At 40.2% G+C, this 13,840-nt stretch overlaps 1 protein-coding gene across 2 annotated transcripts in view; it reads left to right on the top strand.

Moving 5' to 3' along the window:
• The first annotated feature begins 261 nt into the window (after positions 1-261).
• RP1 (RP1 axonemal microtubule associated) overlaps positions 262-13,840 on the top strand; it is a 296,245-nt gene continuing 282,666 nt past the window's right edge. The window contains exons 1-3 of one of the 2 annotated variants that reach the window (XM_045789156.2): positions 262-888; positions 1,769-1,940; positions 3,899-9,561. In XM_045789156.2, the coding sequence (XP_045645112.2) occupies positions 262-888; positions 1,769-1,940; positions 3,899-9,561 (6,462 nt within the window). Of the gene's footprint in view, positions 889-1,768; positions 1,941-3,898; positions 9,562-13,840 lie in introns of those variants that run through there. The other variant, XM_087864419.1, reaches the window with a different exon arrangement.

Genomic DNA, 13,840 nt, shown 5'->3' with positions numbered 1-13,840 from the left:
GAATTATAAATATCCTTATTTAACTCTTATGTCTTTTTATGTCACTTATGTCTTTTTATTGTAAACTCCTTAAAGTTATCATTCAAAATAGGCAAGCATAGCGAATGAATGAATGAATGAATGAATGAATGAATGAAATGCTAGGAATAGCCTAGATATCTAGAACTGTAATTAGACTGCAGTTGCATTATCATGTATTCTTTATAGTGCTGTCATTATTGGAGATGAATAATTTTTTTCTCCTTCTAGTTCTCGGCCAAAATGAGCGAAACTTCTTCCACTAGTTTTTCCATGTTTCATCGGACTTCTTCTGAAGGTCAAGTTCCTTCTCCTCGCCACCTGAGCATCATGCAACCTGTTGTGGCCAAAAAGATCAGTTTCTACAAGAGCGGAGACCCGCAATTTGGCGGGGTCAGGGTGGTGGTCAATCCTCGTTCCTTCAAGACATTTGATGCTTTGCTGGATAACTTGTCAAGGAAGGTGCCCTTACCTTTTGGGGTGAGGAACATCAGCACCCCTCGCGGAAGGCACAGCATCACACGTCTGGAGGAACTAGAGGACGGCCAGTCGTACCTGTGCTCCCACCGCAGGAAGGTGCAGCCAGTGGACCTTGACAAGGCCCGCCGGCGCCCACAACCCTGGCACAGCAGCCGGGCCATCAGTGCGCACTTGCACCATTCCCCCGCAACCGCCGCAGCTGCCGCAGCTGCTCCCGGCATGCTGCGCGCCCCGCGAAGGCTCTTGGTCTTTAGAAATGGCGATCCGAAGACTAGGCGTGTGGTTATTATGAACAGAAGGGTCGCGCAGAGCTTCCAGGCCTTTCTGCAGCACCTGACAGAGGTCATGCGGTTCCCGGTGACCAAGCTGTACGCCACGGATGGAAGGAAGGTGAGTGTTCCCGGGGTTTTTCATGTCTGAGCTCACGTCGTGTGGGACATGGATGGAGGCCCCAGAGCTAAAGGAAGGTTTCATGTACGTATGTGTGTGTTCCCACCCTTATGGGAGGGTGCTGGCTCACCTGGGTGGGTGGCCCCACTCTTCTCTGGTCAGAATCTGAAGAAGGCACTGCCATGAGGGGCTCTTTTAAATCTCACACTCCCTCCCCCTTTCTGCCTTCCATGAGCACCGAGTTGTATAATGTGTTGGCACAGAATGCAATCGCGATAATATTTCTTGAAAAACCATGGCCAAGAATGATATTGTTAGGTAGAGAAAGCATTTTTTCTGCCATCCTTGCTGGAGGATGGGTGGAAGAACAGGGGAGAGCTTCCCCTCATCTGTCAGCGTGTCCACCAGGCCCTTTCTCAGCTGGTTTAGGGTAGACGTTTGTCTACAGCTGGATATTTTGGTGGGGGAAGCAGAGGCAGAACTGCATACCTTTTAAAGATTTCTTTAGTTATGGTAGAAGACTGATCTCTCTTCAGTTAGTATATAGGTTGAATAAAGATGTTGGTTTTGTCACCCCCACCTTGATATTTAGTTACTTTGTATACATTATTGGTGCCTAATGAACACTTGGTGATTATCCCTTTCAAGCCTTTAAGGTTGTTGAATTGATTCTACTCACTATAAAATTAATATATGGAAAGGTGGCACTTGGCTGGCTCAGTCCAACTGACTCTTGATATCCGGGTTGTGAGTTTGGAGCCCCACGTTGGATGTAGAGATTATTTAAAAAAATAATAAAATCCTAAAAAAATTACCATATGGAAAGAACAACAACTTCATGTTGCTCATGTGAGGACCTTAAATCTTTGGTTTCTTCTAGGTTCCCAGTCTCCAGGCAGTGATCCTCAGCTCTGGAGCTGTGGTGGCAGCAGGAAGGGAGCCATTTAAAGCAGGAAATTATGACATCCAGAAGTACTTGCTTTCTGCAAGATTACCAGGAATCTCTCATCATGTATACACCAAGGGAAGTGCTAGGTCAGAAAGCAGAAAGAGTAAGTCACTTAAATATGTAGCTCTTATTTTTAGCCCTGAGTTGTGTTTTTTTTTTTTTTTTTTTGCCACAACATCAAAGGAAAAAAAAGCAATCTATGCTTAAATGGCCAATTTCCTTTGTCACATGAGAGAAGTGAGGGTGTCAAAAACATTCTAAACTGGAATTGGTTATATGTATAGTTGGAAAGAGTCATAGAGATTGTATGATTTTTTTAGATTCTTTTCAAATCAATCAATGATTAAATTGATGAGGTAAGCCTTTATTTGTGTGTGGGGGGCATATAATACCTAGATAAAAAATAAAAATACCAGCATTTCTTGATTTGGAGAGGAATTCTTTGGAATTTGTATAAGTGACATCGGGTAGTTACAGAGTTTTCTCCAAATAATACTATGCAACATCATAGCTGAGCTCAGCAGGTTAGTTGAGTGACTTCTTTAAAAAATCTCTAAGTACATATGAACTCCACTTTCTGAAGTTATTCCAGTAGAAATCACAGCCCTTGGATCCATTTTTTAATTTATTATAAGAATTCATGTAGTCAGTTCACGCTGGTTAATAATAATCTAGGTTGATAATTCCTTAGGAAATGCTACACAATATAGCATAATCCTTTGGGTAGGGGAGAAGGAGGGCTTGTTGATGCCCAAGAGTGTAGGATGGGCTGTAAATTCTCTATGCAGGCATGGTTAATCATATTATTCATTGTGCTCAATATTTTAATCTCATTATTCATTATGCACAGTTTTTTAGCTCTATGCTAAGGAGCTGATTGCCACTTATACTTAAATTTTGGTTTTTATTTAGATGTGGAATAATAAACCCTTTAAGTAGTATTAATCCCTCTACTTATTGCTAAAGCAGGTAAAACTCATCTATTATGGATATACTCGTAGATATCTATTAATGTTTCTATTTCATAGGCATTAGCTACCAAGTATCTGTTAAGCATATGGTAGTACTGTTTCACTGTGCTCATTTTACTAAATTGATTTTATTATTTTGTGTGATATGGGTTGTGAATACGGTTTTTGATGGTGTTAGGGAATCTGAGGGCTTTGTTAAATTTTACCTAAAAAAATTTTAAGTGAGGCCTTTTCATTTGTAATTTTGGTAAATGCATACAAAGAATAAGAGAAAATATTTTGAGGCTTATACTCTGAAATGTTGAAGGTATTTAATTGATGCCCAGTATATGTAAATCTATACAAACTACTAATAAGAATTTGATTGTGTTTAAGAAGCTTGAGTACTAAAGTTTTCTTTAGAGACACACAGTTATATTTTTAAATATAACTAGATATGTTGGTCTGTTGTCTAGCTCTGTTCTCTTTTGTGCCCTATATTAAATCAAGTGTACTAATTATACAAAGTGAATGCTAAATTAATAATTATTACTTGATTAATGTTGACTTCTAAATAAATTCTAAAAATGTTTTAGCTTTCATAATGTTATAGATGTCTCTCTTAGATATGCACAGGTAGGAAAATGAGTATCATTATAAATCATTACTCACTTTGCATAAGTAAGCAGCACTTAGACTCTAGTTTCAGTACTGGTAAACAAAACAACAAAACAAAATCCCACAAAAATCTTTTTATTTTTGCTAGAATCCTTAGCAATTTCTACTTCATACTTTCCTTATTAAAATTGCCTAATTAAACTCACTAAAATTAAAATTCTGTGAATCTCATTATTGAAGTAGGATTATAGGTTCTCTTTCTGAGAGTGGCTTGTAGAAATGTACCAGATACTATAGTGAATTCAAATAATCAATGAATATATAGAGGTGAGAAACATATTAATAATGTGTTACTATGAAATTCAGAAAATATGATTTTTATACTAATTATTTTTCTTTTCTTTCTTTGCTGCCTCTTCTGTTGGATATTTTATAACTTCTCTGTCTTCTGCATTTTGATGTGGGGCATCTTTTACTCTTAAAATCTTGAAAGTGAGGACACATGTGCCTTCGAGCCCAAAGTCCCAGATTTATTCTGTTTCTTCTGACAAAATACATAATAGTGATTGCTACTCAGACCATTCTTTTGCTTCTGAAAATTACTTGGCCTTAGAAAAAAATGATTCTCAGAATTTATTGATATATCCTTCTGAAGATGATATTGAGAAATCAATTATTTTTAATCAAGATGGTACCATGACAGTTGAGATGAAAGTTCGATTTAAGATCAAAGAGGAGGAAACCATAAAATGGACCACTGTCAGTAGAGCTAGTCTTTCTCATAACAATGAAAAGAGCGAGATAGGTGGTTTTCCAGGAAGAACAAATGATCGGTCTTCTGGCTTAAAAATTACAGCATGCTCATTGTCTGCAGATGTCTCATCCCTGGAGAAAGACAATAATCAAGAGGGCAGTTTGGCAGAGGACATAAACACTCAAATGACAGATCAAGAGACTGAAACTTGCGCTTCTGCTAGTTGGCAGAATGCTGCTATGGACACAAACACCATCCAGAAGACTAAGGATCAAGCAAAGCATCATTTTTATAGGCCCCCTACACCAGGACCAAGGAGAGTGAGACAAAAGAAATCTGTGAGAGGGAGTGTGACCTTGGTATCTGAAACTGAAGTTCAAGAGGAAATGATCTACAGTGAAGAGAGGGAAGACGGGGAAAACAAATCTGAGTACTGTATGTTCACACATTCTTGCAGTAAAATGTCATCAGTATCTAACAAACCAGTGCTTGTTCAGATTGATAACAATGAGCAGATGGAGTCATCTTTAGAAGGAAAAAAGGAAAGCAGGCTGCTCAAGTCAGGTGCAATATGTGCTGGTGTTGTAGAAATTACAAGTCAGAAGATGTTAGAGATGTCTCATAATAATGGCTTGCCACAGACTATATCAGAAAACTCAATTGTGGAGGAAGGTATAGTTGATAGTGTAACATCAGACAACAAAACTAGTATCAAAAACTTGAGACCTTGTGGTAACACCAGTGATAGATTCAGGCCTATTTTAGCAGATACAACTGATTCTTTAAGTAACACCTCTGGAGCAGACAGAACTATTTCTGAGACCCCAGCTTTGGTAGGGTCTTCCACTGTCACCACAAGAATCGACAGACTAATTAATGAATTTGCTCAGTGTGGTTTAACAAAATTTCCAGCAAATGAAAAGCAGATTTCATCATCTGTTGCCAGCAAAAAGAAGATGAAATCTCAGCAACAAATGATAAATTCCAGGTATCAGGATGGGAAGATTGCAACCAAAGGACTTCTTAGTAAGAGAATAAACACAGGAGGTAGAATTGCACAGGAAATCATATTGGAGGATTCAGACTCTTCCCTTAAAGGAGGAGTACTTTGTGAGGAAGACCTCCATGTAAGTGATATGGTAATTGAATCAAATTATTGTTGTTCTGAAAGTAATCTCAATCCTGTGAATTCTAAGAATTTCCATGTAAATAAATTAAATACTCTTCAGAATCCTAAGAAGGTTCAAGGACTTTTAACCAAAAGGAAGTCCAGACCACTAAACAAAGTAAGTTTAGGAGGACCTACAAAAAGAGAAATTGGTCAAGACAGTGAAGTATTTCCCCATAATGACTTTAGGTGTTACAAAAATAATTTTGAAGATCACAATTTATTTCATGTGTTTAACTTCCTTGAGCAAAAACCCAGTGCTTTTTGTGGACCACAGGCTCAAGCAGAAATAGCATCTTGGTATTTGAGAGGAATGACCAAGAAAAGTTCAGTTTCAAATGTTAATAATTCACACATAACTTTAAAAACCCAGAAAAGACAAAAAGGGGGTAAGTTGAAATCAAGTACTATTGTAAATAAACAACATGTTACAACCAGGGCTAATTCCTTAGCTTCTTTGAAAAAAGCTGTTTTTCTTGAGGATATTAGCCATCATTCAGTTCAAAATTATATACAGAGATGGTTGCAGAGCATAAATCCGCATTCAGCTTTGCAACGTAGAAAATCGGCTCCACTATACAAAAAGGAAAGGAGTGTGGTAAGTTATAACAACAATGGTTTTGTAGGAGCTAATTCCCACACAAGTTTTGGAAAAGGAAATAATTTTGTTAGGGAAAGTAATAAATGCATAACTAAGTTAAGTACCAGTTCGACAGAAAATCTAGGCAAAAAGGTAGATAAATCTTTTGACAAAGATAACAGTGAAGAACTTTCCAAAGATCTCTGTGAGAATCAGGTTGAATCTCTGAATGATGCTTGCTTGCTTCCCTTGCATGAAAATTGTGCTTTGTCACAGTCAGCTATCAGTGATCATACTAAAATCCAAGTATGTGCTGAAAAATTAGGACCAGAGGTAAGCCTTGTTTACCAAGAAATAAACCTAGCTACAAAAAGGCACAGTGTAGAGGCTGCTATTCAAGTAGATCTTATGAAAGAAGATACTCCAAAAGACCTTTTACTAGTCTTGTTGCTTCGCCAACTGCAAGCTTTAGTTCCTAGTATTCATAAGACTCAGAATGGAATTATTCAAATGCCAGGTTCACTTGCAGATGTTCCCTTCCCTTCCTCAATATGTAAGTCATATACTGATGTCCTTCTAGCTTGGCTTTTGGTGCTAACCTTAAAGGGAAGTATAGATAGCTTCTGCCAAGGTGATGCTCACAAGACTACCAACAGAGCTTCAGAAATAATTGGATTATTGGAGGTTCTAAAGCATACTGTCATCACAGAGGAAGCTGATGATTTGAAGGCTGCTGTTGCCAATTTAGTGGAATCAACCACAAATCAATTTGGACTCACTGAGAAAGAACAAGACATGGTTCCAAGAGGATTTTCTGCAAATTGTTCCACACCCAACATCCAGAGAGTTCCTCAGTGCATTGAAAATGAAAAAACACAGAAAATCTCCTTTTTAGATGGAGGCTACTCTGCCAGTGAGGACTGTGGCCCTGGAGTCTGTGTTTCAGAGTTGACTTGTTCTTCATGTCAGATGTGCACTGTGAATAAGACCTGTCTTCCAAAAGAGACTTGTAACCTCAGTGACATTTTTTCCCCTAGTGATGGCTGTACCATTGATCAGACCTCCATGAATAAGGCTTGTTTCCTAGGAGAGATCTGTTCACTTACTGATGCTCTGTTTCCCCATCAGGCTTGTGCTCATGATGAAAACCATAATTATGAGGCATCTTGCCCAGTTGATGAGACCTACATTCCCAAGAAAGTCTGCAATACCAGTGACTTTTTCAATTCCAAAGAAAACACATGTGCTGATAATTTGGAATTGGCTGAAGAATTAGAAAGGATCAATGAAGTTCAGAAAGACCAAAATATTTTGGCAGACCCTTTGTGTAAACATGGCTTTAATATATTGTTGTCACACCAAAATGTCAGCAATTTAAGCCATTGTGTCTTTCCCATAAATGAAACTGAACCAGAAATTGATAAGGACCGTCGTTCTGTAGCTGAATTTAAAAATTGTTCATTAAAGAAATTTCAGGGTAAAAATGCATCTACATCCTCTGATAAGGAAGACTCAAAGACTTCTGAAGAACCAGGCTCAATAACAAATAGCATGACATCAAGTGAAAGAAACATTTCAGAATTGGAATCTTTTGAAGAATTAGAAAACCAGGACATTGATATCTTTCATACAAAGGTAAATGCAGGAGAGCAGGCCACTGAAGAATTGATCAAAAAAGAGTTAGAGGCTAGTGAAAATTTGGAATTGATAGAGGTCTGCAGCAGGAACATTACACAAGAAGAAAAAAGAAATGGTGTAATTTGCGAGGCAATCAGTAGGAGGCTGACACCACCACCATCTCTAGTGTTTTGCTATGATTCTAAGCAAAATACTGAAAAGGAACTCAATGAAAGAGAAACTAAAATGAGTGTAAAAATGATGGTGAAACACATGGAAATCGGAAGTTACTCAGAGTCCTCTCTTGATTTTAAAAATTGTTTCATAAAACCAGTGACTTCTGATTGGTCAGAATTTAGACTAGACAGTGAGAATGAGCAGCCATATAAAACATCCAGTGATGGCCCCAATGGCAGTGAGGAGATTGCCCAAGAGAAAGAATACAATAAAGGATTTGTTAAAAGGACAGTGGAAAAACTTTACGGTAAAAGGGAAATTATGAAATCATCTTTTTTTTCTGGGTCTGTGCACAGATCTCAGGTTTGTCCTTACAATTCTATGGAATTTCAGTGTGCCGGGAAAGTAGGTCTTTATGATTCTGAAGGTCAGTCATTTGGGTCTTCTGAACAGGTATCTAGTAGTTCATCTATGTTGCAGAAATTTCCAGATGAAGGTCAAGATAAATGTGACTTTAATGATGTGGGGGCCAGTTATCATGGGGGAGACATTGTAGGACATGACACAAAGCAAAATGATCATAACAGAATCATTAGAGACATAGAGGAAGGGGTACTGATTGATAAAGGAAAGTGGCTCCTGAAAGAAAATCACTTGTTAAGAGTATCATCTCCTGAAAATTCTGGCTTCTATGGCAATGCAGACACCACATCAGTGGATACTGTACTTAATAACAGCAGTGAGGTGCCATATTCACATTTTGGAAATTTGGCTCCAGGCTCAAACATGGCTGAGCTATCCTCTTCAGAATTGGAGGAACTGACTCAACCCCTTGAACTGAAATGCAGTTATTTTAACATGCCTCATTGTACTGACTCCGAGCCTTTTTGTGAGGATTTGCTAGATGTTCGAAGTAAAACTGGTGCCAAGGAGAAAATACCAGATCATCATGCAGGAGAGAAGGCTAGTCATAAGTCAGAAAGAGTATGCACATCAGTCACTCATGTCTTTACGTCTGCTGGTAACAAAGTCCATCCTGTCTCTGATGATACTATTAAAAACCAACCATTGCCTGGTAGTAATGTAATTCATGGTGCACTTCAAGAAGGTGACTCTCTGGATAAGCTCTATGCTATTTGTGGCCAGCATTGCCCTATACTAACTGTTACCATCCAACCTATAAATAAAGAAGACCGAGGATTTGTATATTGCAAAGATTCTGATATTGAAAATTTCTTGGGTCTCCATTTATGGATGAAAATACACCCATATTTACTATCATCAAGCAAAACCATGTTCAGAGATGAGAACAATAAAGCAAGTGGTAGAAAAGCATTTATTGATACTGCCATTGATGATACATTTGATCAGCTTTATTTTAGCAATACATTTTACTTGATGGATAAAAGAAAATTAAGAAAATTAAAAGGAATTAACTCCTTGGGCTTAGAGGAAGAAAATAATTTAAAGAAATTTCAATTATATTTAAAGAAAAAGTTTTGTGTGAATTTCTTGCACACATCATTTTTGGTTATGGACGATGTGAATTCAAATACATGGGACCCCACCAGTCAGACAAATGAAATCTTCGAAGTAGCTGATGAGAATAACAATTTACTAGATAGCAGATTTCAGAACTCATTAACAAATCTCAACCAAGTAGTAAGAGAAAATAGTGACTGTCATTTCTCCTTTGAAGCACGTGGTCAAACCTGCCTATTTCACCAAGTTGAGACATCCTTAAATATTAGCAACAGAAATGTATTAGAAATATTTTATATATTTGAGGATGAAAATCTTTTTATTTGGGAAGAGGAAAGCCAATTTGATCTTGAAAACAGTGATGGACAAGATTTGTAATTTTAATACCAGCACAGCTTTTTTAAATCAATGTGTTTTTTCCTCATAATGAGATGAAACACATGGGATGGATATAGACTAGATAACCTCTAAAAATTTTGGACTTTAAAATGAGCTTATTTTAGAAAGCATGCACTTGGGTAATCTGATTTGACTTTCATTATTCTGCTGTTCCTCATTTTTCCAAAAATTACAGACTCAGTTTTTACTCTGTTATTTTTGAAATTTCTGTGTTTTTCTTGAACATATGTAATTTCCTGGAACTGTGATTTGTTTTAGGACATCATAAAAGCCCTACGGACAGGAATTATATCTTTTTTCTCTCTTTTCATGTTGTTCACTTTAGTGCAAAATGTGTATTGGTGAATAAATGGAATAGACATAGTCTCCAACTGTACTTCATTTATTAATTTTAACTCTGATTTAATAAAGGTATGAAGGTAAGATCTCCACAACACTCTCGTAAGTTTCTTGTTCCTAATGTGTTGAATCTCATTTCCTCAGAACATCTATCTAATGAACTCACAAGCTTTTCCAAGGGACAGGATTCACCATTTTTCCTCATGATTAGAAAAAGATGCTTTACTACTATGCTGCCTCTCCAGTACTTTGCCTAGAAATTATAATCTTTTAAACAGTAGTAAAATATCAAATCCAAATAGGTCAGAAAAAAAAAAGGAAAAACTTAAGGGATGCTCTGTGAAGAAAAAGGAGGTGGAATGGTTTAATTTGGGAAAGAAAATTTAAAATGTAAAATTCTCGAGGGAGTTAAGATGGCGGAGGAGTAGGGGACCCCTTTTTCAGCCGGTCCCCTGAGTCGAGCTGGATAGGTACCAGACCAGCCTAAATAACCACGGAATCAGCCTGAGACGCAGGATGATGCATCTGGATCTCTACAAATGAACATCTCCAGCGCTGAGTATTGAGGTACGAAGAGGGAAGCTGTAAACCGTGCATGGATATCGGAAGATAAACGGAAGGGGGAGGGAGCCGCCGCGTTTGGGCGCCGGGAAGCGGCAGCCACCTGCACGGGGGAGCGGGCGGACTCACAGAGGGCACCGGCGAGAGAGCGGACTGAGACCGGTGAGCCGTGAAGGCGCGCGCCACCAGGCATCTCCCGGAACACCGGAATCCCGGTGTGCTCAGGGGATCCAGACTGAGACCGGGAACTCCCGGAGCGCGCGCGGGGCGGCTGGCGGCTGGCGGGCCACCTGCACGGGGGAGCGGGCGGACTCGTGGTCGGCACCCGCGAAACAGCAGACTGAGACCCTGAACCGGGTGCGCGCGCCACCAGGCTGCTCACGAAACTCCGGAATCGAGGTGTGCTCACCGGGCATAGACTGAGACCGGGAGACCCGGGAGCCTGCGGGGCGGCCGGTGGCTGGCGGCATTAGAAACACAAAGGACAGAGACGCGCTGGCCGGTGGCTGGCGGCATTAGAAACACAAAGGACAGAGACGCGCCGGCCCTGGAAGTGAGGGCAGGGACGCCGGGTGTGGGGCGCACATCTCGGGACGCTGCAGGGTTGAGCAGCACCAACAGTAATAGAGTTAAAGTGGCCAGAACATCAGTGGAGAACGGGCCGCAATCCCTCTGTTCTGCGACAATGCAGCCTCTGCTGCTCGGACCCTCAGAAGAGGCATAGCCGGCCGCCAGGGAAAGCCGCCAGAGAACAAAAGCCTGGAAATACCGGCTCAGAGAGTGCCCATCCCCATCCTCCCTCGCAGGGGACACGGAGACTCTACCCAAACAGGGTTGCCTGAGTATCGGCGCGGCAGGCCACTCCCCCAGAACACAGAAGGCAGGCTGAAAAATCAAGAAGCCCACAACCCAGGCGCCTGGGTGGCGCAGTCATTGAGCTCCTGTCTCCGGCTTAGGGCGTGATCCCAGCGTTCCGGAAAGGAGTCCCTCATCGGGCTCCTCCGCTGGGAGCCTGCTTCTTCCTCTCTCACTCCTCTGCTTCTGTTTCGTTCTTGCTGACTGTATGTCTCCCTCTCTCAGATAAGTAAATAAATAAAATCTTTAAAGAAGAAGCCCACATCTCTAAGATCCCTATAAAACAAGGGGCACGGCCTGGGACCCAGTCAATAATTTTGGGCTCTGGAAACCCCGCAACCTCTCTTCATCAGAATGACAAGAAGGAGAAGCCCCCCCCAGCAAAGAAAAGACAGTGACTCAGTGGCCTCTGCCACAGAAGTAACGGATATGGATGTAACCAAATTATCAGAAATGGAATTCAGAGTAACAATGGTCAAGATAATGAGTAGACTTGAGAAAAGTATTCAGGAAAATATTACTGAGAATATAGAATCCCTAAGGGCGGAAATGAGAGCGAATTTGACAGAAATTAAAAATTCTATGAGCCAAATGCAGGCAAAACTAGAGGCTCTGACGGCCAGGGTCACGGAAGCGGAGGAAAGGGTTAGTGAATTGGAGGATGGGTTAATAGAGGAAAAAATAAAAATAGAAGATGGTCTTAAAAAAATCCACGCCCACGAATGTTGGCTACGGGAAATTACTGACTCAACGAAACGATCCAATGTTAGAATCATCAGCATCCCCGAGGGGGTGGAGAAAAACAGAGGCCTAGAAGAGATATTTGAACAAATTGTAGCTGAAAACTTCCCTAATCTAGCAAGGGAAACAAAAATTCGTGTCCAAGAGGCAGAGAGGACCCCTCCCAAGCTCAACCATGACAGACCTACACCACGTCACGTCATAGTACAATTCGCAAATATGAGATCCAAGGATACAGTATTGAAAGCGGCCAGGGCAAAGAAATTTCTCACGTACCAAGGCAAAGGCATCAGAATTACGTCAGACCTGTCTACACAGACCTGGAATGAGAGAAAGGGTTGGGGGGGGGGCATTTTTAAAGCTCTTTCAGAGAAAAACATGCAGCCAAGGATCCTTTATCCAGCAAGGCTGTCATTCAGAATTGATGGAGAAATAAAGACATTTCAGAATCGACAGTCACTAGCCAATTTCGTAACCACGAAACCAGCCCTACAGGAGGTATTACGGGGGGTTCTATAAAAGTAAAAAGGCCCCAAGAGTGATACAAAACAGAAAGTCACAGCCAATACAAACAAAGACTTTACTGACAACATGGCAGAATTAAAAGCGTATCTCTCAGTACTCAGCCTGAACATTAATGGTTTAAATTCTGGCTTCAAATGCCACAGGGTTGCAGATTGGATAAAAAGAAATGACCCATCCATTTGCTGTCTACAAGAGACTCATTTCGACCCAAAGATGCATTCAGACTGAGAGTAAGGGGATGGAGTACTATCTTTCACGCAAATGGACCTCAAAAGAAAGCTGGGGTAGCAATTCTCATATCAGATAAATTGGATTTTAAACTACAGACTATAGTTAGAGATGCAGAAGGGCACTATATTATTCTTAAAGGAAGTATTCAACAAGTGGATATGACAATTATAAATATATATGCCCCCAACAGGGGAGCAGCAAGATACACAAGCCAACTCTTAACCAGAATAAAGAGACATATAGATAAAAATACATTAATAGTAGGGGACCTCAACACTCCACTCTCAGAAATAGACAGAACACCCTGGCAAAAACTAAGCAAAGAATCAAAGGCTTTGAATGCCATACTCGACGAGTTGGACCTCTTAGATATATATAGAACACTACACCCCAGAACTAAAGAATACTCATTCTATTCTAATGCCCATGGAACATTTTCAAGAATAGACCATGTTCTGGGACACAAAACAGGTCTCAGCCGATACCAAAAGATTGAAATTATCCCCTGCATATTCTCAGACCACAACGCTCTGAAATTGGAACTCAACCACAAGGAAAAATTTGGAAGAAACTCAAACACTTGGAGACTAAGAACCATCCTGCTCAGGAATGACTCGATAAACCAGGAAATCAAAAATCAAATTAAACAATTTATGGAGACCAATGAGAATGAAAATACAACAGTCCAAAACCTATGGGATACTGCAAAGGCAGTCCTAAGGGGGAAATACATAGCCATCCAAGCGTCACTCAAAAGAATAGAAACATCTAAAATGCAGTTTTTATATTCTCACCTCAAGAAGCTGGAACAGCAACAGAGGGACAGGCCTAATCCACGCACAAGGAAGCAGTTGACCAAAATTAAAGCTGAAATCAATCAAGCAGAAACCAGAAGTACAGTAGAGCAGATCAACAGGACTAGAAGCTGGTTCTTGGAGAGAATCAATAAAATTGACAGACCACTGGCAAGACTTATCGAAAAGAAAAGAGAAAAGACCCAGATTAT

This window comes from Ursus americanus, chromosome 9, assembly GCF_024610735.1.
Source record: "Ursus americanus isolate L20-20 chromosome 9, mUrsAme1.1.p, whole genome shotgun sequence".
Taxonomy (NCBI): domain Eukaryota; kingdom Metazoa; phylum Chordata; class Mammalia; order Carnivora; family Ursidae; genus Ursus; species Ursus americanus.
Note: the sequence above shows the minus strand (reverse complement) of the source record. Positions and strands in the feature narration are given on the sequence as shown.